The following is a 23,451-nucleotide window of genomic DNA, read 5'->3' on the forward strand; positions in this document are numbered from 1 at the left end:
ATCAGGGGACCGGGAAGGCCATAGATCTTTCGAGACTGTTCTGTCAGGTGTGAATGCACTGCGTGTGCTGTGTGTTCTGTTTCGCCCTCCTGTTGGAAATACGCGAAACGTCGTTCGTGTGGAGTCATTTGATGTGCGAAGGGCTGTAAATGTAACGTGCTGAGTTCACTGTGTCTTCGAAGATAACACACTGTGTCTTCGAAGATAACACAGCGCACAACACTCAAATCTTTGCATCATGCAGCTGTAGTTCGAATACTTGTTGTGGGTTGTCTACCGAACAATACCACGTATTTTGCGAATTAACGTAGCCACTGAGGTGAAACCATGCCTCGTCCGTCATGAAGTAGAGGCTGGAATCAAGAAAGTCACTTTCGATTTCCCGCAGTAGCCATTTGCAGTACTGTACACGTCTAGAATGGTGTGCAGGCTTTAACTGTTTCAAAGCCTTGATCTTGAATGGCTTCAGGTTATGGTCCTTCAGAATCCGCCGCCATATTGTTCCCATAATGTTCGCGACACTCCCGCCTGCTGTGACAGCCGCCTAGTGGACTTAGTGGGGCTCTGCAATATCCGCTGGCGAATATCTTCCTTCATCGCCTCGGTCCTTTTCAAATGCGGGTATTCATGATTTTTTTCAACCACGGATCCTGTTGCCTCAAACTTCCTTACGAGTTCGTGTGTATGGCTGACTTAGCGGGTGGTGTCCTACTGAATTCGGCACGGAATTCTTCTTGTACTTCTTTCACTGATCTGCCCTGTGCCTAATATTCCTTTACGATGAATATCCTGGCTTCCTTCGTCAACCGCATTTGTGTCTATACTGATGATTAGCTTTACCTCGGTTCTTGCCTCCACACTTGTAGCTTTACCCCTCCTCGCACCTTTCCCTCTCTCCTTTCACGATCAAGGTCAGTGTCAATGTGCGTCGTTCACAGCTCCCTTCGTTGAAAACGAAATATTATTATTTTTGCGTGTTGCTACATCGAATATCTTCTCTCATGTCGGGTTCTGTTTATCTTGGCGCACCCAGTATATGTGGAAAAATGTCCACAGGTTTAGAAAATGCCAGCTAGAAGTAGAACGTCCAAAAGTTGACATGTCTACCTGAGATTATTAATATACAAATCATCACACACATGCACAGAATCTCCCTATATCTGTATATACAATATTTTACGTAAGACAATTGTTTATCCCCTATGATCTATCAGAGAAACGAACAACCACATGTAATTGCTGATTTAATATTGTAGCCACTAACCAGCCTGGATGTTCTCCCAGTGGATGACCACCCAGTCGTCCCTCTCGGTGGCGCTCTGCATGTGGTAGAATCCCAGAGCGTGGAGGTGCTCGTGGATGGCATGACCGTGCCACACGCAGCCGTTCAGCTGGAGGTTCACGTACTGCCCGCCGTCCTGCCTCCCCACGTAGGACCAGCAGCCGGTGTCTTCTCCTGTGATGTACACGTAGCTGGCGTCTCCGTTCTGGTAGGGCCTGAACCGGATGCACGTCTTCTGGTGGTACTCATCGAAGGCCCCCAGGATCACGTTCCTTTGATCTTCGCCTGTGAAAATCGGAAAATGGGATTTAAGACTAACGTAATCATATGTGGGGGGTTCGAAATGTGATAGTGCCCAAAAATTTACACATTTTAATTGAATGGTTCCCACCGTGTCCGTGCGGCTGCGGGACACGCGCAGGTTCGAGTCTCCTGGAGGAAGTGTAAAAACTTTTCTCCTGAAATTTCGGCCTGTGTATGGGACCGGTGGCCATGTCCCATCGTGAGGGAATTGTGGTGCTACGAGTGAGTAGCGTAACTGGGTCATGGAAACCTACAAAAACGACCAGGAGTTCGTCGTGCTGGCCACACGTCACCCCCGTAACTGGTTTGGTGATCTCCCACCTCGGATGAGTGAGTGAGAATGAGGCTGTTAGTCGGTAGGTAGGCCCGGACCCTCAGTGAGCTGTAGCGCCACGGGTTATTATTTAATTGAATGATTTATGAACAATATCACGAAAGATATTTAGGAAAATGTAGACTTCAAAATTAAATTTCAAGTGCATTCACATATTCATGGATTTGTGAATAAGTGAAAAGATGTGGCTTGTCTAGATCCATGCACACATCGAAAGAAATCTCTCATTTTTCTATAAAAATTAAGATGACCTGTCTACAGACGTCCACGAACCCACGAAGCAGCACAAAATGAAAGACTTCTAAATATACATTTAAACATTTTGAAAATGCATATGTATATATGCCAGTACGTAACTCTGTGAGGAAAAAAGCCAACCTATGTCTCCTTGCATAAACAGTTCATAGATATTCATTTATAATTCATTCTATTGATTGCTCACAAATGTATCTTCTTGTAGAAAAATATACTGAAAAAATGCCAAATCATTGCTTCCAAACTGTCATAATAGACGTAAACTAATCTCTTTCTCCTGATAAGGTAGGTTTATTTACTAATTATAAATACTTGTCTGCACAACTGGCATCAAAACAATGACTTGAATGAAGATTTGCTCAGCATGATCCCATTTTAAATAATAGGAAAAGCTTAAATATTAATAGTATTTTAATTTTAAGATAAACATACTACTACATAGACCATTTATTAAAATACATATTCAATCTTCCGCACCTCTTAACTTCACATATCTCAACTGAGTTTCTTTATCTAGGTAGTATCGTTAAAGAAACCTTATCAGATGATGCGTTTGATTGATTGATTGAGTTAGTGTTTTAAGTCAAATTTATGCACAGTAAGGCTAATCGGGACTGGACCTATAGTTTAAAGAAGAACGTGACTCACTATGTTTTCCACCGGGTATCGAACCCGGGACCTCTTGATTACAAGGCGACGACGCTACCACTTTCTTTATAAAGGAAAACTCCTAAGCGGTAGTATCCCCCGTTATTCACTTTTTCCTCAGGTTTCCAATTTTTACTACATTTTCTGTTTCTCTCATTTTTGGACAAACACAAACACGTATATCCGAACCGGGATTAGAACCCGGGACCTCTGGTACCCCTGCTCCATTAGGGAGGCCCCTTCATATGTTGGGTTATAGCTTAGTTTGAAATCAACCAGGGCTGTGATATTTTTCAATGAGCTCTTTTCAATAAACCAATTGTGAGTTTCTATGCGTGTAAGGCTGTTTCTCTTACACGTTTCATTATAGTAGGCAAGTTCTTAGATAAGATATTCCATTCTTCTTCTATTACTGTTTGCTAAATCTTTCAACAAAGATTCTGTTAGACAAGAGAATTATCGTTTTCTAGTGTTTTCGTGTCAGCAGAGTCAGGTTCTCTTTTTATCTGGATTAAGGGAAAGTTATTACATAATTAAAGAATTGTATTGTGTTTCGAAGTGATCTCCTTAAGTAGAGCTCTCGAAGATTTATCTATCAGATAAAATGTGGCGAAGTGTCTCACTGAGATTAGTACATGACATCATAGAAGTTGATATGCTCCAAACCAGCATCCATTCAGACAGCCAGAACAGCGACACTCATAACTAGACCTCGGATATTTAGGTTCTAAAAATTGTGATTTTGGGTTACTATAATAGGCTATAAAATCCTAAAGTAGGTCCTAAAGTTTTTAAAAAAGTTCTAAAAATATTAAATTAGATTAGACTGAAAAGATTCTGACATACGTTTACAAAAACCTAAAATGGTTCAAAATTCCTAAAAAATACTGATTATGTACAGTCAACAAAGTTAGTAACAAGGTGTGTTTTAGACAGCGTATACTGAATAATAGGGGGTAAACTGTAAATTTATTTCTGGGTTTTAACTCTCTAATTAATTTGTCTACTAACCAATTTCTGAATCCTCCAATTATAATAGGTATAACTATAAAGAAAATTATAATAAATGAATGCGAATTGTAGGTTGAATTGTATCATCTGTAAATTTGCTGTATAAAGAAACAAACTGTCGGAATACTAAGTGAGGTGAGTGTACAATTGTTAAAAACAAAATTTCAAAGGAACTTGCAACGTGCCACCACTCGTAACTCCAGGGTATGGAGATCCGAATTGGCAACACACCGCTCCTTGCTCCGGCTGGTCAGTTGGAAGCACCAGTTCTCACCCAGGGAACGGGATTAAGACGATCCACCCTTCCTCCAGGAAGGAAACCACCGAATTGGCAACACACTACAGAAAGTAAATAAAATTCCAAATACTTTATAATTAAAATGTCCAAAATCTTTAATCACGAATCGCGCGCGTACATACTGATTCGCACAAGTTAAAAGGTTAGTATAATTTGTTGAGTCATGCACGCTCGCAGGCAGTGATAAGCAATTTATTTAACACCAGAGTCCGCGCACCGCCTTCACAGTTAATAGCAAGACCTCAACTGCCTACCTAAAGCGCGAGGTGCAGCATAACAAATTGTTCTATCTTACAATAATACAAATTCATAACATAAAATAACACAAGAAAAACTGATAATTTATAAAACAGATCAATGTTAATTAGCGCTAGTAAGCTAAAGTTCAGGATGGCAACAATTAAAAATGCCAACGTGGAAGATTTTACTTTGCCAAAAACACGTTGCGTGGTTCCCCCACTCCTAGCATAAACAGCCAATAGGAAAACGATATTTTATTGAAAACGAGGGAGAAATACTTTGGTATAATATTACAATATTAAACTATATAGAAATAACTAAACTGATTTTATCAAATAAATCATATTTGCCCTTGCACATAAAAATGATTAAATAAAGATTTAGTTTATAACGAAGACAAATTACTTCAATCTTGTACACTGTTGAACAAAAATCGATATTAAGAAGAAATGTATTTAACTTGTGCTTAAACAACAAAATTTGCGTGAAACATAGTATTAATCCTAGCCATTTTGGATTTGAAAAACAATGAAAACGTTCCATATATTATTTGGGATAATAATTAGCCTATAAATTCTGAATAAATGTTGCAAAAATACGCGAATAATATTATAACATAACATGTTAAGATAAAACTTAAATATATACATGAATTATGGAAACAATTAAGTATAAATAATTTAATCCAAGTTCTTAACTTGAAAGTATACGAATAAGATAAATGCCAATATACGACTGAAATCTGCCTAACATGTCGGTCGTTACAAACCGTAAGAAATTGTAATAGGTAGAACCCCCAAATATTAATTTTCTTATCAAGTTTTTATTTCTATGCATAATTTTTAAAAACCCACCAATTAGTGTAATACTAATACTTGTGCTGTTTAGCTAGAGTTAATTGTTGATATGATATGAAAAATAAATTATGTATATTCTCCTGCACAATACATAGCAATCTTTTCCAAGTTACTTACAGACAAACTCCATCTTTTATCTGTAAATATCATTTTACATGCTGAAAATTATCTTTCAACAGAAACACAGTCCGTGGTGCAAATTTGAAAGCTGAAACGTTACTTTGCAAGGCGTGAATGCCACAAAGCACAGCACGTGAGCAAGACCACAAAGATCAGAAGGTTGCACATTTTTGATGATTTTATTAAATCAGATTTTTAATATTTCATTATTCCTTTAAAAAAACACGCTTAAAATTGCGTTATGGTTTGTTGCACCATATACCTAGGTATATCCACAGTAGACATATGTTTTCTTATAGAAAGGTTTCTTCTGGTAAACCCTAGTAGATTCTGTAAAATATTTGAAGAGTTCGATTAAAGCAAATAAAAAATTATATGTAAATATAATTTTTATTGTTCTCATACTGTATATATGAACCTCCTATGGTATTATTTGTTGAGTTTGGTAATGAAACTAAAATAATTTCAGTAACTTTTCTTCCAGTGAAAATATAACATTCAGGATGTAGTATATACAGGGTTGGCAAAATTTCTGTTTTTTTTAAAAAAAAGAACAAAACAAACTGTTTTTTTTGTTTAAAACATGTTTTTTTTGTTTTAAACATAGTTTTAAACATGAGTTTAAAAACATGTTTTAAACATGTTTTAAACAAAACAAAGTAAACCTTTTCCCAGTAAATTATAGTTAAAGTCGTTAAAGAAAAAAATACACATTTTTATGAGCAAAGTGGCGACAAGGACACTTTATTTCCCTTTGGAGATAAGGTTTAACATACTGCAGGGTAGGGGTGTGCGGGACAGAATTTTTTGGGTCGGGAAGGGAAATTCTTTAAATCCCGACATTCGGGACGGGGAAAATTCTCAATTTCCTATAAAGTCGGAAAATTTTCGGGACGGCATGTGTTCAAAATTTCCCAAAGCTCTTAAAATCTCGAATTCTACACGCAATTTCCATCTAAGTGCTTGTTTTTGCACTTCTCGTACAAAACCTAACAATTTCCGATAAGTTCCAAACATTTACAATGCAGAGAACGTCTAGAATTGACGGAGTTTTAAAATGACCATTCGGAATTTCCAGACTGCTTGGGATCCCGAAAAGTTGGGAAGTCATTTCCGGAAGTCGGGATCGGGCGGAAATTTTCTTTGCTGATCCCGGTTCCGACTTTCGGGATCCCGCACACCTCTGATGCAGGGACAAAAGTGTGGGTAATAGCAACCTCCCCTTTTCCGCCACTACTGAAGTAGGTTAGGATTTATATTCATCTAAATTTCAAGAAACTAAATATTATAGAATTACTATCCTCGTCCTCAAAAAATCAGGGTGAAATACTTCCATCTGCCTGAACAGTTTATATAGCAGAAAACAACCTGCAGTGTGATAATAGATTCTCCAGATCAATTTATCTTTCTAACTAACTAACTAACTAACTCTCTAGCCTTCCTAAACCCAAAGGTTCATGGCTGCAGAAACACAGGCCTTCCATCTGTCACTATCTTGAGAAAGATCTATATACTCTTTTCCATCTCTACCGATTTCCTTTAGGTCCATCACAACGTTGTCCTTCCATCTTCGTCTTGGCCTTCCTATAGGTCTCTTACCATCAGGTTTCCCAACAACAATTCTGTGAACTCCTCTTTACTCTCCCATTCGTGCCACATGGCCTGCCCACCTAAGTCTTCTTGATTTAATCATTCTAATAATATCTGGACATGAATACAAATGATGTACTTCTAAATTATGTAACCTTCTCCACTCACCTGTCTCCTCATCCCTTTCAATTTCAAATATTTTCCTAAGGATCTTATTTTCAAATACTCTCAATTTGTGTTCCTCTTTCAATGTAAGGGACCAAGTTTCACACCCATATAATACTACAGGCAAAATTACTGTTTTGTATATTTTAACTTTTAGTTTCTTAGATATTAAACGAGAAGACAAAAGTTTATGAAGAGAGAAGTAACATGCATTTCCTGAATTAAACCTACTTTTTATTTCCTCTTTAATATAATTTTCATTTGTTAATATTACTCCTAAGTATTTGAATTTGAAAACTGGTTCAAACGAGTTGTTCTCAATAATTAGATTTTGATTCTTACCTAACACTTGGTTTCGGCATGTAAGCATATATTTAGTTTTCTCCTTGTTAATTTCAAAACCTATCTCTTTAGCAGTTTTGAAAAATATTTTAGCATTATTCTTAATTGTATTTATAGGCTATCATCCCCTAATAAATCTAACTCATCTGCATATGCTAACAACTGAGTCATACCATTTAATTTTAGTCCTTCTTTAGTTTCTTTTACCTTCCTAACAGCATATTCTAAGGCAAAATTAAAGAGCAATGGAGATAATGCATCTCCTTGTTTTAACCCATCATGAATTGTAAATTATCAGACTTATTAATACCCACACGAATTTTACTTTCTGTTTCACTGGTTCATACTTTTATCATACTAACAAGCTTCTTAGGTATTCCAAACTCGACTAAGATATTAAATAATTTATCTTTTTTGACCGAATAATATGCTTTTTTGAAATCAATGAATAGTTGATGGACATTTTGATTATATTTCCACTTTCTTCAAGTCTTGAAAAAAAGTGGGAATATAATCAAAATGTCCATCAACTTTGTCTGATGTGAAAAATTTGATCTGTAGTTGATCTGTTACGTTTAAATTCAAATTGATAATCACCTATAATTTCATTAGCATATGGGGTTAGTCTTGTTAAAAGAATGTTAGATAATATTTTATATGTTGTTGAGAGTAGAGAAATTCCACGGTAATTATTGCAGTTCATTTTATCACCTTTTTTAAACACAGGAACAATTATGGATTCTTTCCACTGTTTAGGGATTTCTTCTTTATTCCATATTAAACAAATTAATTTATGAATTTGACATATTAATGAATTTCCACCATATTTAATTAACTCAGCTGGTATTAAATCAATGCCACGTGCTTTGTTATTCTTTAGCCTTTTGATAGCATCTTTAACTTCAGTCAAGTTATTTTCTGGAACTAAAGGTTCTGCTGTGTGCACTTCATTTACTTCTGATTTATCTCCTACATGAACATTTAAAAGGTCATTAAAGTAGTTCTTCCATCTATTTAGAATATCGCTTGGGTCAGCTAGAAAATCAAAGTCTTTAACTTTTATCAAGTTTACATTAGGTTGCCACCCCTTTCTAAATTCATTTACACCTTTATATAAATCTCTGATATTTTTGTTTTTGCTGTTTGTTTCAATTTCGTTAATTTTGCTTTTCAAGTACTCTCTTTTTTTACTTCTAAATGTGCGGTTAATTTCTCGCTTTATTCTATTATAATTGTTTATATTTGTATCATCAGAGTTTTTTAACCACCTAAGTCTAGCCTGATTCCTTATTTCTATTAGATTATGAGATTCATTATCAAACCATGGCTTACTTTTTCTTGGTTTATGGTATCCTATACTTGATTTAGCTGCTGATTCTATTGCATTATGTATGTGCTCTCAATTCTTATTTACATCTGTTTCATTTATATTTTCATCATCATTTAAATCCTGCAAAACATCAAATCTATTTGACAGTTTAATTTCTTCTTCTTCTCCTTCTCCCTTATGCCCACTTAGGTGTCGGGTCAGTTTAATTTGGTAATCTTTCTTAATTCTTTCATCAGCAAATTTTCCTGTATTAAATTTTAGAACTTTTAGATTTTGTTGTTTATGATTTATTACTGCGAGTCTTTCTCTTAATTTAGCAATTACTAAAAAATGGTCACTGGCACAGTCAGCACCTCTATGTGTACGAACGTCAATTATACTAGTATGCCTTCTCTTATCAATGAGAATATGATCTATCTGATTATGAGTTTTACCATCTGGAGAAGACCAGGTATATTTATGCATATCTTTATGTTTAAAAGTGGTACTTTTCACAATTAAATTCTTTGAGGTTGCAAAAGTAACACTGGTCAAAAGCCAAAATGCGACATGAGTGATATATACAATTTCTAGTCAATATTGGTCTCCTAAATACGAAACTGTAGTTAAAAATCGCAATTGACTAATTATAATTGAGTTCCAGGGCATTATTGATTTGGAGAAGTTCCCAGCATAGCTGCAAGAAGTAAATGTTGAGTTTTTATTTTCTTATCTTATTTTTTTTTTTATTTGTTTTAAGGAAAGAGGAACTGTTCAAGGCCAGCCACAAAACCTCTTTATGCATTGTTTTGTGAGGTTTTAATTTGTGCAGACATGAATGTGGCTTTATGAAACTAGGTTGAGTGTGTGCATTTATCGATTATTGTGTTTGCGTATTACGTGGTCCGTTTCTGGTAAGGTTGACATTTAATTAAATTGCTGAGTGATGTTAAAAAATGCCACGTAAATGCATTATCAATGCTAACAATGTCTGTTATGTTTATGGTCATATTGTGTTTTCTGGACAGCGGAGAAATATTACCCCTGCTGTAAGAACAGCCTACAATCTATATTTCGGTAAATACTGCAAATTCAGAGATGAAGATAAGACTTGGGCTCCACATTTCCGTTGTAACATCTGTTACACGAATCTGCTGGACTGGATGAATCACAGAAGACCATTGATGCCATTTAGTATTCCCTAGATTTGGCTGGAGCCCGCTAATCATACAGACGATTGTTTATTTTTTGTATGGTCTCATCAATACAACGTATGTCCAATACTAAAAAGAAGACAATTGTATTTCCAAATATTCGTTCTGCTTCTCGTCCTGTGGCGCATAGTAATGAACTACCTGTTCCAACACCCCCTCAATCTTATTCCGTAGACTCACAAGACTCACAGATCCGGACTTTACAGGTGATGTTAAACTTACAGAACAGCACAAGGTTAGCCAAGGCAGAGCTATTAGCCTCCAGAGTTCAAGAATTTTCTGGCTAGTAATGTGAAGGTGTCATTTTATCGTGACGGTCAAAAAATATTGGAAGAATACTTTTCTATCGAAGGAGATCTGATATACTGCAGTGATATTTATGGTTTATTGGGGGCTATGGGCATTAAGCACATCTGCGAAGAGTGGCGGTTGTTCATAGATGCATCGGTGTAAAGTCTAAAAGCTGTACTGCTTCATAACAGCAATCAATTGACGTCAATCCTTATTGGTTATTCTGTGTAAAGGAAAGAATAGTATGATTGCCTAAAATTCCTCTTTCAATCAATTAAATACAACTAGGTACATACCTATGGAAAATATGTGCAGATTTGAAAGTCATTGCTATTTTAACTGAACTCCAACATGGCTATACCAAATACTGCTGTTTCCTCTGCGAATGGAATAGCAGAGACAAAGCTTCTCATTTTATTAAAAAGGATTGGCCATTACGTCAAAGTATGGAAACTGGAAACATGAATGTACATAATGAACCTCTCGTTGAATCTGAAAATATTATACTTCCTGCACTTCATATAAAGCTTGGACTGATCAAAAACTTTGTCAAAAAGTTGTATCGAAACTCTTTGGTATTCAAATATCTACTTAAAAAATTTTCAAAAATCAGTGATCAAGGAAGGAATTTGTGGCTCCCTCAAATTCGTCAACTTCACCAGGACGAGATCTTCGAACACCTACTAAGTGATGTTGAGAAACGTGCATGGAGTTCTTTCGGAGAAGTCTCCAACAATATTTTGGGAAACAAACGTGCTGAAGACTATGAAAAAGTTGTAAATAATTTGGTTTCATCCTATCAAAAAATGGGTTGCAATATGTTCCTTAAATTGCATTTTCTACACTCTCATCTCAATTTCTTCCCGAAAAGTTGTGGGGAGGTAAGTGATGAACACAGTGAGCATTTCCACCAACAAATATCTGTAATGGAGAAAAGATACCAAGGCAAATGGAGTAGAGGAATGCTTGCCGACTATTGCTGGACATTAACCAGGGATGATCCTGAACTTCACTACAAGAAGGAAGCAAAGAGGAAGCGGATTTAATCCCACGTACGTAGTAAAGAACACACCATACAGTAGTATAGTAGAAAATATTTATTTTGTGATTAATGTAAAAACTATTATTCATGAATTTACTTGGAAAGGCAAATGGAAATGTACCTACGTTTCGTACTGTTCGCATAATACAGTTCAAGCGACAAAGTCACATGCACACCAAGCATACGTCATTCCACTACGTTAGAACATTGGGAAACCTGACTTTTCGACAATACCTCGTATAATTCTTAAACCGGAAGTCGAGTGGCATTTTCATTGTCAGTTTCGTGTTCAGCATCATGGATTGATAAAGAAAAGTGAATTTTCATCCATGTCGCAAAAAAAAATAATTTGTTGACCAGTGTAATCAATCTTATACCATGATCATTACTTAATTCATGAAGACTTTCTTTACCAATCGTGGGTTTAAATGTCCCTTCTTTGCCAATCTGTGCATTACAGTCACCTAACAGAATTTTCATATCATACTGAGAAAATTTATCAAAGACCTGTTCTAACTCTGTATAAAAATCATCTTTAATCTTATCATCTTCATCTTCCGTTGGAGCATGTATGTTTATTAAAATAATTTTACACCACCTACCCTGTAAAACTGCATATGATATAAAGGTAAAGAAGGTAAAGTCTTCCCCTGTGCATAGCACCACGCCATGAAGGCGTATAGGGGGTGTGGGGGTAACGCCCCACACTTTCTTGATCCGGTCGTGAGTGGGGGTGATGTGATCAGCATCACGCCCCTCACCGCCTTTACCCCCCAGGGTTTCCCCCAGGTACCCATGTTATTCGACGCTGGGTGGGCGCCGGGGCCGCTTTCACCGTTAGAAAAGTTCCCGGATTTGAACCGGCCGGGGATCGAACCCGGGACCTTGAGCATGGTAGTCAGACACGTTACCGACTGAGCCACCGCGGCCACCCCTGCATATGATATCCTATCATTAATAAAATCTACTGTTTTAAGAGCCGAGATAATTCTATTATTTATGAAAAAGCCTGTTCCAAAATTATGATTTTCAGTACCACCATAGAAAAATGTATAATTTTTAGTTTTACAATTCCCATCTCCTGGCCACCTAACTTCCTGGACAGCTATTACATCTAATTTATACTTAATTATCTCATTAACTGTACACTGAAATGCCCCAGGCCAGTAAAGGCTCAGAACATTCCAGGTGCCTAATTTAATATCCTTATTCCTAATGTTGATCTTATCCTTAGTCCAGGGACCTCCCAAAGTAGTCCCCACCCGGAGATCCGAATGGGGGACTATTTTACCTCTGGAATATTTTACCTTGGGAACATCCATGGCCTTGTATTGCTGTTTCTTGACATGTCTTTTTACAGTGCAGAGTTGTAAGCTCTACGCCTAACCCCCAATATGAATGGAGGACCGCACCTGTCGTTGGTCAGCGGATCCCTCGGATCTAGCTGGGAGGATCACATTGAAGTCCACCAACCATACCCCACTTCTGCCGATTGTGAGACGCTCATAGAGCCATGACAGGACAGCTCTGTTTAACGGAAAATTACATGTACATTTTTAGCAAGTATGTGCCATGTGACTACACACCTTGCCAGATGCGATCATGGGTTTTTACGCTACTGCAGTGTTTATCTTTCAAAGTACAAAATTATGTTACCAAAAAGCATCTGCGCTTCATTCAGTTATACAAACCAATGAATCGTATCGCAAAAGAAAAAAAATCAGGTCATGATCAAAATCACGCATTGTGTATTCAGATATTAGTTTCCATTTCCAACGTCCACCAGTTTCAAACTTCCAGGACGATACAAAACAAGGAACTGAGAAGTTTCGATTTCTACAGTAAAGCACGGGTCTTTCTTTTAGCACAACAATTTTGATACCTTGTGCATACATAGCTAGCCTACCTAACCTAAAGCCCCTATAACACGGAACTGGATTTCTAGTAGGAATGCCCTACTTGGCGCTGAACTAACGTTCTAGGTAGCAATCATGGCCGACAGGCTGACTGCTTGACTGGTTTGGAGGAATAGGACATGTTCTAATTGCTACTTGCTTTCCTCGAATGGATTCTGTGGAACAGTCAATCAGATCAAAGTCTCGCCATGTGAAGATAATCTGTGAGTTTGCAAAGGAGCGTTTTCGTCTGCTGAGTGCACGGTGTTTACATTTGAAACAACTAAATATTCTTCCATACGTGTACAGTGGGATCCATGAGTATTACCGTGCAAATTGTCCATCACCATGTTCGTGCACTTTATTTGACCCAATAAGAGTTTAAGAATTTAAAGAAAACTCGAAACAAGCTGTTGACAACTTCTGCACCAATATACATAGAAATTCATCACTTAAAAACACACAGGATGTAAGAGAAAAACTAATGAAAATAGTCATGGACAATTTCCACGGTAATACTTATGGATCCCACTGTACAATAAACGTTGTAAAGTATGTATTTAAGCAACGCCATTGTTTTGTACCTAATAACGTTTTATACGAAACGTTATTCCTCTCAGTTGAATAGTTATCGGCTTTTAAAAGTGTGAAGTAATACATTGTTTACATCTCACGCGACCGCCATTACAACTTCCTTCGTATGGGAACAAAAGTCTATCGACAAGTACGTTGATAAGTATCGTGTGAGGCGAAAACTAGCAAATTGGTAACCAGTCCAGCGCCAACTAGGGCATACCTATTGGAAATCCAGTTCCGTGTGATGCGGGCTTAACAACATAGGCATTTAGCCTAAAATTAAAAAGCTTTTTCCCGTGACGTCAGAACATAAGGTTGCTCAAGTGTTGTGAGATAAGTGAGACCTTTAAAGCACGGATTAATTGACACAGATTCAATGAAAAAACAGGGTTGCCAAGCAAAAAAATTATCACAGACTATAAAATATCTACCACCAAAATGTGTTTTAAACACTTGTAAAAAAACATGTTTAAAACACATTGTTTTAAAGGTTTATAACATTTGTAAAAAACGAAGCCGTGTGTTTTAAACTTTTAAAACAAAGTGTTTTAAACACTTTTGTTTTAAACATGCCAACCCTGAGTATATAAGTGTAACTTAAAATATTTTTTATGGTTTTCGTAGCTCAATTTTGGCAAATATTTTAAGGATAGTTTTCAAAATATCTGCTGCCATGTTTTTTTAGAGTATAATGATAATGGAACTATTTACGGTTTAACATGATTAGTATTTTTGTATACTTTTCTACACAAAAAGTTTTATATTTTTGGTTATAAAAATTATTGAATTTTAAATCAAGATAAATGTAAGTGTGTGTACAATTTACATCTTACATTTCCTTTTGCATGTTTATTTTTTCTTTCTTTTATTTAACCATTAAATGATTACGAGATTAATGTACTTTAACCAAACGTGACTGATGTGTACAAATTCCTTATGTACATTATTCTATAAATGCTTTATTGAAAGTGATTTAAATTGATATTTAGATCAATTTAAATCAATCCACTTTTCACACAGCACAATATTAGAATTAGAAATTCATTATTCATGGGTGAAGTTCAGCCTGTGGCTGCTATACCACTTAGCCTACAAGTGTCATATTATGCACATGTATACTTACTGAACGTGGTGTCGATGTAGTAGGGAACAGTCCTGTCAGGCCACCGGTACTGGTCCCCCAGGATACCATTCCTCTGGAGGTTCTGCGCAGGAGTCAGCACCATGTCTCCTTCGAACTGACCGCTCAGTTGCCATGCTGAGCCTTTCTGTCCTGACCTCCAGTTCCTCACCTGGTTGGCTGAAACGGAAGCACGTTCACTTACATTACATATTCATAGTTTATTTATAATTATAATTTCTACAACGTTTACTTTAGGTAAATACACTGTTATGCACAGATGGGCTAATCGATCGGAGTGCACTTACAGCTTAAAAAAATACTTACTTGGAAATCCGAGCCTTAAAGATAACTTCTGTTTTCTATTCTTGTCCATATTCAATTTTTCTTTTGTATTTTTTCCTGAATTTTAACTTTCTGTTTTGTATTTCTTTGATGTCTCTTTAGGCTAATCACAAGAAAGGAAATGAGTGATGATTAAATAAAATCAATGATGCGACACTCACATACGGACATCCAAGTTCACTCTAAGAATTTCATCTTGAGACGGCTGTTCATGTCACAAGCGTTTTCCAATGCCCGTTACAATTAATATCACCGGCGTTCACACGGAGAATCTGATGGGGTTAACGCCCTCCAGGAATTTGGAGAAAATATGTTTTAAAATGTAAGCAGTAAAGAACTCTAGGGGATAACAAAGTGGCTTTTGCAGGTCCCTATAATATGACACCATATGGCGAATTTGTATTTGAACAACTTTGAACGAGGGTTAAAAATGTTAATTACAAAATATTTTATTGTATATTTCAAGCCAACCACAGAATGTAACTACGTAATATCCACCTGTACAATTTCAGCAGTCTACGAAAAGAAAGCATGCATGACAAGTAGCACGCTTTTCATAATTTTCGAATCCTGGCTCCATCTCGGAAGCATAGAGAATATTTTATTTTCTTAATGTAAAAGCTCTTCCCCTTTCCGGAAATGTCTTGGAAATAGAGTACAATGCATGAAATATTAACGTTCATCTAGTTTCTGGTAAATTACTTCAAATTCTTGCAAATTACTATGCTTGTTCAGATCCAGATATTTCTGTATGAGACTGGGAAAAAAATTCTGCACCGTTTTCCTTATTACGGGAAATCATTCCCAATTTTCGCAGGGGTACTCATGATTTTCGGAGGGGTGAATAATGCCGCAGAATGTAAAAATAATTTCTTATTTTTTGGCGTGGGAGGCTTTTTCCTTAAATAATATAAACTGAAAAAGTAGTACAGTAAATATGCCTTTGACGCCAACCCTGATTTTTTGACCTCTAAGAAAATCGCACCAAAACCTCAAAAACTCACTTTCTCTCCACGTTCCGCGCCTCATTTATTGCGCTGACGATGTTTCACAGCGCAGAAAAGCCGGTACGAGAAAAAACACTTTCTCATCCTTGAAGTACGAATGCACCTTATCGTAATTTTTTTCTAAGTCCGGGCCAATGTTTATATATCGCGAGCTTTGTAAACCTCTCGCGAACGATGTGCCACACACACATATATGCGGGTGCGTGCCTCTCATTATTTCCGTATTGTGACGCAAGCAAACAAACAAAATAATAATTGTTTTTTTTTAGGATTCCTGGACCCTATAACCCCGCCAGGGTGCGTGGTGGTGAAATCGTCACGAGTGTTTGGATTTGTATTGCGAATGCTGCCAGAAATTTAATCAACGTTGTTCGTTCTCGATTCTGGAATCTTATGTAGATTATTCCATGAAAAACAACCTGATAATCCTGTGCGAAGCTCCCCAAAAGCATTTACACAATTTTTGATGTTTGCGTGGATAGCGAAGCTCGGTCGAACGAATTTTTCAACCCCTATAGAGAAATTGTGTTCCGTCGCTCAACGCAATATTTTCGTCACGGACCAAACACTTTCGAAGGACCCGGATTTTCTGCGAAACGTTCGAGAACGAATTCCAAAATATCGAATGTCGCTCGAGAGTGTGGGAGAGAAAAATTGAAATCGATTTCGAATTCGATGAGAGCATCAACCAAAACATTAACCATTCCGGGGCTTGCACGGCAAGAACCCGAAACTCCGTCCAAGATGCAATTGTTTTCGCACAACGTGCGAAGCATCTCTTGCAACCGTTTCCAAAACTATCGTCGTTGAACGACGCAACTTTGGAGGCGATATGCGGTGATGCGGAAATCGAACGTTCGTGGCTTCGAAACACATCACTTGCTTTTTCTGCTCCGAACCTGCATAACTGGAACGATTCGCAGTTTCGCTCGCAAGCTTTATCTTTCTTTCAAGCGTGTGTGCTCGATTGGAGAATAATGTTTTTTCGAGGGTACTAAAATCGCAAGAAATAATTGCCGTACTGCCCATGCTACCCGCTTCGGCAACCCCCCCGCCGCCGCCACAACAACGGCAACGCCCCGAACCCATTCAGCTCGCATCCTCTTCCACTCGAAGCGAATCTATTTTTTCAGCCTCCACGGTCATGAACGAAAGAATCCACATCCCCGATAACAATAGAATCAGAGGCGGAGGCGGCGGAAGCGAGCACAAAATCCGCTTTGGAAGCTTACCTATCCACATTATGCTCGACCAAAAAAAAAAGCTGCATTGTTGCACGTGGAATTTTCCAACCTTTTCGCGTACTGGTACCACGAATTATTTTTATGGAATCATAAGCACGAAAACAGGTGGACGCTTCGTTTCAGGCATGGTTGAGTTTCGTGCTGGTTCTCGCAGAGCGGGGCCACCCGTTTCTCACGCAATTAGAGTTTGACCAAACCCTTTGGGATCGAAACAAAAAAAAAAAAAACGGTCGTCAATTTTATTGTTCTGGATTTTAAAACCACACCACACCCTGACGGGCGTGGAAGAGGCCGAGGAAAAATGATCGAATACCATGACAACATGCATGGGTGGAACTGTCAACGGGGGGTACTTACCCGTTCATTGCCATTTGTCCCCCAGGATATTGTGCACATCAAACAAGTATTTTGTTGAAAAAAAGTATAGCATTGTTTGTTGTACCAGGGTAACACACACACACACACACACACACACACACACACACACACACACACACACACACATGCATGAGTGAATCGGTCAACAGGGGTTTATTGACTATAGCGCTTATTGTGTTTTAACCAAGGGGTCGCGTGGGGTGGGGGTTCCTATATAACGCACCAGTTTCTCTTTATGTACATCATTATCATAGTGAACGTCAATCGTGGCAGTTCAGTATTCTTAATTGTTTGTCTGATAGTATACATATATATCATCGTGGAAGTTTTAGTGAGCTACAAGTTTTTTTTGAAGTCTCCTTATCTCTCTTGAAAGGTAAGTTTTTTTTTGTTTTTTTTCAAGTGTGTTTTTTTTCATGATATATTTATTTTGTTTTGCGTCTGACACACACACATATTCAGAGGAGTCATAAAAATTGACACACACCTCCTACAACAGTGCACACACTGTTCGCGTCTAATATATATATGCACTTGTGGAAGGAAAAATGTCTAGCATTTTTTTTTATCTATTTTTTTTCCTTCTGTTTCAGTGCGCCACCAACCCCCCAAAAAAATTGTCTGTATATAAATAACAGAGAAAAAATGGAATCGCAACCAGGCCCCTCCGGTCTTTGCGGGGAAATGATGGCATGTCGCAACTGCGGGAAGTTGATTTCCAAATCGAACATCTCGAAGCATTTGAAAAAATGTCGTCTACCGGAACATGATGTCCCCCCGGCAAAAAAATCTCGCATTGATGCGCATGAAGATGGTGCTTTGAATAAAAGTGCACGCATCATGACGTTTAAATCTGGAAGAGACGAAAAGTGTGACTCGACCACGTTCCTCGACAATGTGAAATCTCTGGTAGTTGATAAATTACGGGATTGCCTCATTAATGTTGCAGTTAAAATTCATCTCGTCTTGACCCTGCTCTATGAGAAAGTTGTCTCGTCCAAGACAAGCACTTTCAGCTTTTACGTAGGGTGCGAAGGCTTACATGAGGGCAATCACGACGATCTTGACGAGATTGTGACACGGCTATTTGAGCATCTGGGAGAAAAACAAGAAGCGTTTGAAGGACGCGGAAGTGGGTGGAGTCTTTGCGGCCGCAACCACATGTTGCAACTTCGAGTGTGCAAGTTCAAAGCCTTACGCAGCGCTAAAAAAAAAAAAAAAAAAAAGCAAAATGCAGTGTTAAACATACAAAGTAATGATCAGAAGAGTTTCTTATGGTCTATCATCGCCGCATTACACCCAGCAAATAATGATAAACCCCAACGCCTGTCTAATTACAGACGATACGAGAGGAGATACAAGAATGTCATGCGAGGAATTTCCTATCCTGTGCCCCTGAATAAGATCGATCAATTTTAAAAAAACTATAGAGAGGAAAAAAAGAGAAGATATCGATATTTCTGTTTTCGGGGTTGACGATTGCGGTGACATTTGTGTGTTAAGACCTGCAAGAAGCCAGAATAATGTAATTCGACTCTTGCTTGTAGATGGTCGTTACAGTTTGATTCGCAATTTTTCTCGCCTAGTCGGAAGACATATGAGCAAGGATCACGATAAGATTGAAATTTGCGGTGTTTGAGAATTTTTCGCGAGGGAAAGAAGATGAAAGAACAGCACAAGTGTTTTGGCTCCGTGAATGCAGAACCCGAAGATGTCATGCCGAAACCCGGAACCAAGATGGAATTTCAGAAACACCAGGCTCTTCTCCACCATCCCGCTGTCCTTTATGCCGACTTTGAAAGCTTCCAAGTTCCCATGACGTCTTGCAACCCTGATCCCTCTACCTCAAGCACAATGCAAATTTTTCACCACGAGCCTTGCAGTTTCTCCATCTACGGAGAAAAAATAAATGATGTCATCTTGTATTGCGGACCCGATGCGGCAAAAAATTTTGTTAAGAAGATAGCGGAATGCGCAAGAGAACTTGCACCCAGCCTGAACGGCTCTTACGTTTCTCCACCTCCTCTCACAACGGAACAACAACGGAGACATGACACGGCGACAAGATGTGCGGAGTGTAACCAGGCTTTCACCCCCGAAAATCACAAGGTCGTACACCATGACCATCAGAATGGATTATTCCTGAACACCATCTGTAATTCCTGCAATCTTAAAATTAAGGAGTCGCATTTTGTTGCCGTGTTTCTGCATTACACGGAAAAATATGATACGCATCTGTTCATCAAAGAGTTGTACAATATCACGACTCGAATCAGCATCATCCCTAGAACGAGCGAGAAGTATATTGCGGTAAGAGTGTAGATCCCTCTCGAAGAAGGAGGAAGTGTGGAAGTTAGAATCCTGGTCTCTTACAATTTCCTGTCCTCCAGCCTCGCCACCCTTGCATCTCAACTTGGCGACGAAGATCTTGTGGCCACCAAGCGAATGTTTTCGGGAGATGAGAATTTGAATCTGTTGCGTCGCAAGGGCGTCTACCCCTACGAGTAAGTCAATGATTTCGACAAATTTGACGAGACGGAACTTCCACCCCGGGAGGCATTTTATTCTCATCTCACGGAGGACGTCTGTTCCGAAGAGGACTACGAACACGCTCGTAGTGTGCGGACGGCCTTCAATTGCCAAACTTTTCGTGATTATCACGATCTCTATCTTAAATTAGACGTGACACTTCTCATGGACATTTTCGAGTCGTTTCGCAAGAGATGCATCGCGATCTACAAGTTGGATCCTGCGTATTTCTTCACGACGCCGGGATTGACTTGGGAATCTATGATGAAATACACCAACGTGGAACTGGGGCTCATCGCAGAGAAAGAACAGTATGCCTTCATGGAGAGTGCGATACGCGGTGGCATCGTCCAATGTCCCCGACGCCATGCTCTCGCAAACAATCCTCATACGCCTGGTTACGATGCATCGAAGCCCAACACCTACATCGTGTACTGGGATGTCAATAACTTGTATGGCCATTCCATGTCCCAGTGTCTTCCCATCAGCGACTACGTGTGGATGACCGAAGAGGAACTCTCCTGCGAGGATTTTCTCAACTGGAGCGAAAATAATGAATGGGGCTGTTTCTTGGAAGTGGATCTCGATTATCCCGAAACGCTTCACGAGAAACATCACGGATTGGCCCTGGCCCCCACCAAAGAGAAGCCACCTGGAGGAGGATCGGAGCCAAAACTAATACTAAGCATGGAGAACAAGCGGAATTACGTTCTGCACTACCGACTCCTGCAATTTTACGTGAGTCACGGTTTACAGCTGAAGAAAGTACATAGAGGATTAAAGTTCCGACAGAGCAAGTGGCTCGAACCCTACATAGCCGAGAACACGCAACGCAGAGCGCAATCAACATCGCCTGCAGACAAGGATCTGTACAAACTATTTAACAACGCCACCTACGGCAAGACGATGGAGAACGTGCGCAATTACATCGACGCAACGTTGGTCACGGACGAAAAAAAATTCGAGAAGATCGTCGCGTCCCCCTACTTCAAAAACTTCACCATTTTCGACGAGAATCTGATATTCGTCGAGAAGAACAAGAAGCAAGTGATGCGCTCAACAAGCCGATTGCCATAGGTACCACCGTCCTTGAACTCTCTAAATTGCACATGTACCAATCCTACTACGATCAGTTTCAACCCTTTTATGGAGATAACATTGAAATATGTTACATTGACACGGATAGCTTCGTTTTTCTAATCCAAACACCAAGCCTCGAACATGATCTGAGTTCGATGAAGCATCTTTTTGATTTTAGCAACTTACCATCAGGCCATCACTTGCATTCGACAGAAAATAAAATGACCATAGGAAAGTTCAAAGACGAAGCGGCTGGTAATTACATCAGCGAATTTGCGGGGCTTCGTGCCAAAATGTACTGCGTCAAGATTACAAAAGAAAAAGAGATCAAGAAAGCGAAAGGGTTGAGAAAAATAAGTACCAGTAAATTTAGCATGAAAGACTACAAAGAATGCCTGTTTCAAGATAAAAGAAAACTTAGCACCGATCATCGCATTGCGAATAAATTACACGAACTATATACGACGCGCGTAACCAAGGTAGCACTGGATGCCAGAGACAACAAGTTACGTGTTCTTGATTGTCAAATCCACACGAGAGAGTGAGGCCACTGCAATGGAAGCGACCAATGTGACGTGTGTTAACTGTAACCCCATAGCCATGAAGTCCGCTGTCTTTTGCCATTCTCCAAAAACATACGGAGGAAAAGAGGAAGGGGCCTCAGGCGATGAAAAGTTGGAAGTCGTTATTTTGTCGTTAAGCTCGCTCTAAACGAGGCCTCATTAAATTCAACTCTTACTTTTTTCCTTCATCGTGATCTAATGACATAATGACATGTTCGAGTCTTTTGAATTGCATCGCCGCAGATAAAATCTTCTCTTTTCTTTATTCGATCTACAAAGGGGCACACCATGTAGAAATTTTATTTAAAATAACTACCAAGGGACAATGAATCTTTTTGGCTTCCGAAAACAGATCAACATGGAGACTGTACACCGCACAACAGATCTACCTTCCATGTTAACTAAACTCAACGGTCTACTGATCGTTCACCTTAACAGCATTTGGACGAAATTGGATGAGGACGTGGGTAAAACCTTTTATGTCTTCAATAACAATTTACATTTTTATGAAATTCCGATCGACGGGAAACTTCGGATCACCGTGAATCCAGAGAACGAAGGGCGAAAAATCAAAATTTCTAGCGGCAAGAACATTTTTCGAATGAAGCATGACAAGGTACTTTCTAACATGGCATACGATGTGTCTGCAGGAGATTGTTTATACGTGGAACTCCTCGGAGATTACGACAAACTTATTCCTCTCTTCGTAGAATTACGAATCGTCTATCCTATTATAAATAACCGTTAACAAAATGCCTAACGACATTTTCGGCCACACCAAGCGTGTAGACCACGCAGAAGAGATTCTCATGTTGGATATTCGAGTTAGAAAATTGAGAAGCGATTTGATCGCTTTGCAGGAGACCTTAAACAAAAGTTTAGAGTCGGAAATCGCTACGCTTCAAACGCAATTTCTCGATCCTATTCTGAAAATCGATTCCGAACTGAAAACGCTCATAAAAAATTATGTTGACGTACCTTCTTACGACAACGTTCAAAATATACAGTTGAGCGTGGATTCGCTTCAAAATGATTTGGCCAAATTACAGCAATTTCAATCGAAAGAAGAAGATTTGGAAAAATTGAAACTCGAAATCGAAGAACGAACTTCCGCAATTGAAAAGAATTTCTCTGAACTTCAAACCGTCGTGAATGATATCGATGTAGAACGCTAGTAGTGCAGGTGGCCGGGTACTGAATAATCATTTGAGGCTCGAATCATCATTTGAGGCTCGTCGTAGCCTTTTATGATGTATATTTTGAGGGCAGAGTTGGCAACACTGTGGGCCCACTGTAGCCTTTTATGAGGGGGGTTTATTGCCCTCTGTTTACATCTGGTAACACTGCCGTAGATTTTTTGACAGTGTTGTTAACCTACTGTTTTTTTTACTGAGGCTCGAATCATCATTTGAG

At 38.7% G+C, this 23,451-nt stretch overlaps 1 protein-coding gene across 1 annotated transcript in view; it reads right to left on the reverse strand.

Moving 5' to 3' along the window:
* Positions 1 to 23,451, reverse strand: part of LOC145990231 (zinc metalloproteinase nas-13-like) — an 88,428-nt gene that overhangs the window by 7,031 nt on the left and 57,946 nt on the right. Inside the window, exons 2-3 of the mRNA XM_083125905.1 lie at positions 14,896 to 15,072; positions 1,265 to 1,567 (exon numbers count right to left, since the gene is read on the reverse strand). Of these exons, the coding sequence (XP_082982031.1) occupies positions 1,265 to 1,567; positions 14,896 to 15,072 (480 nt within the window). The remainder of the gene's footprint in view (positions 1 to 1,264; positions 1,568 to 14,895; positions 15,073 to 23,451) is intronic.

The sequence above is a fragment of the Lepisma saccharinum genome, chromosome 7 (assembly GCF_977018435.1).
Source record: "Lepisma saccharinum chromosome 7, izLepSacc3.1, whole genome shotgun sequence".
Taxonomy (NCBI): Eukaryota; Metazoa; Arthropoda; class Insecta; order Zygentoma; family Lepismatidae; genus Lepisma; species Lepisma saccharinum.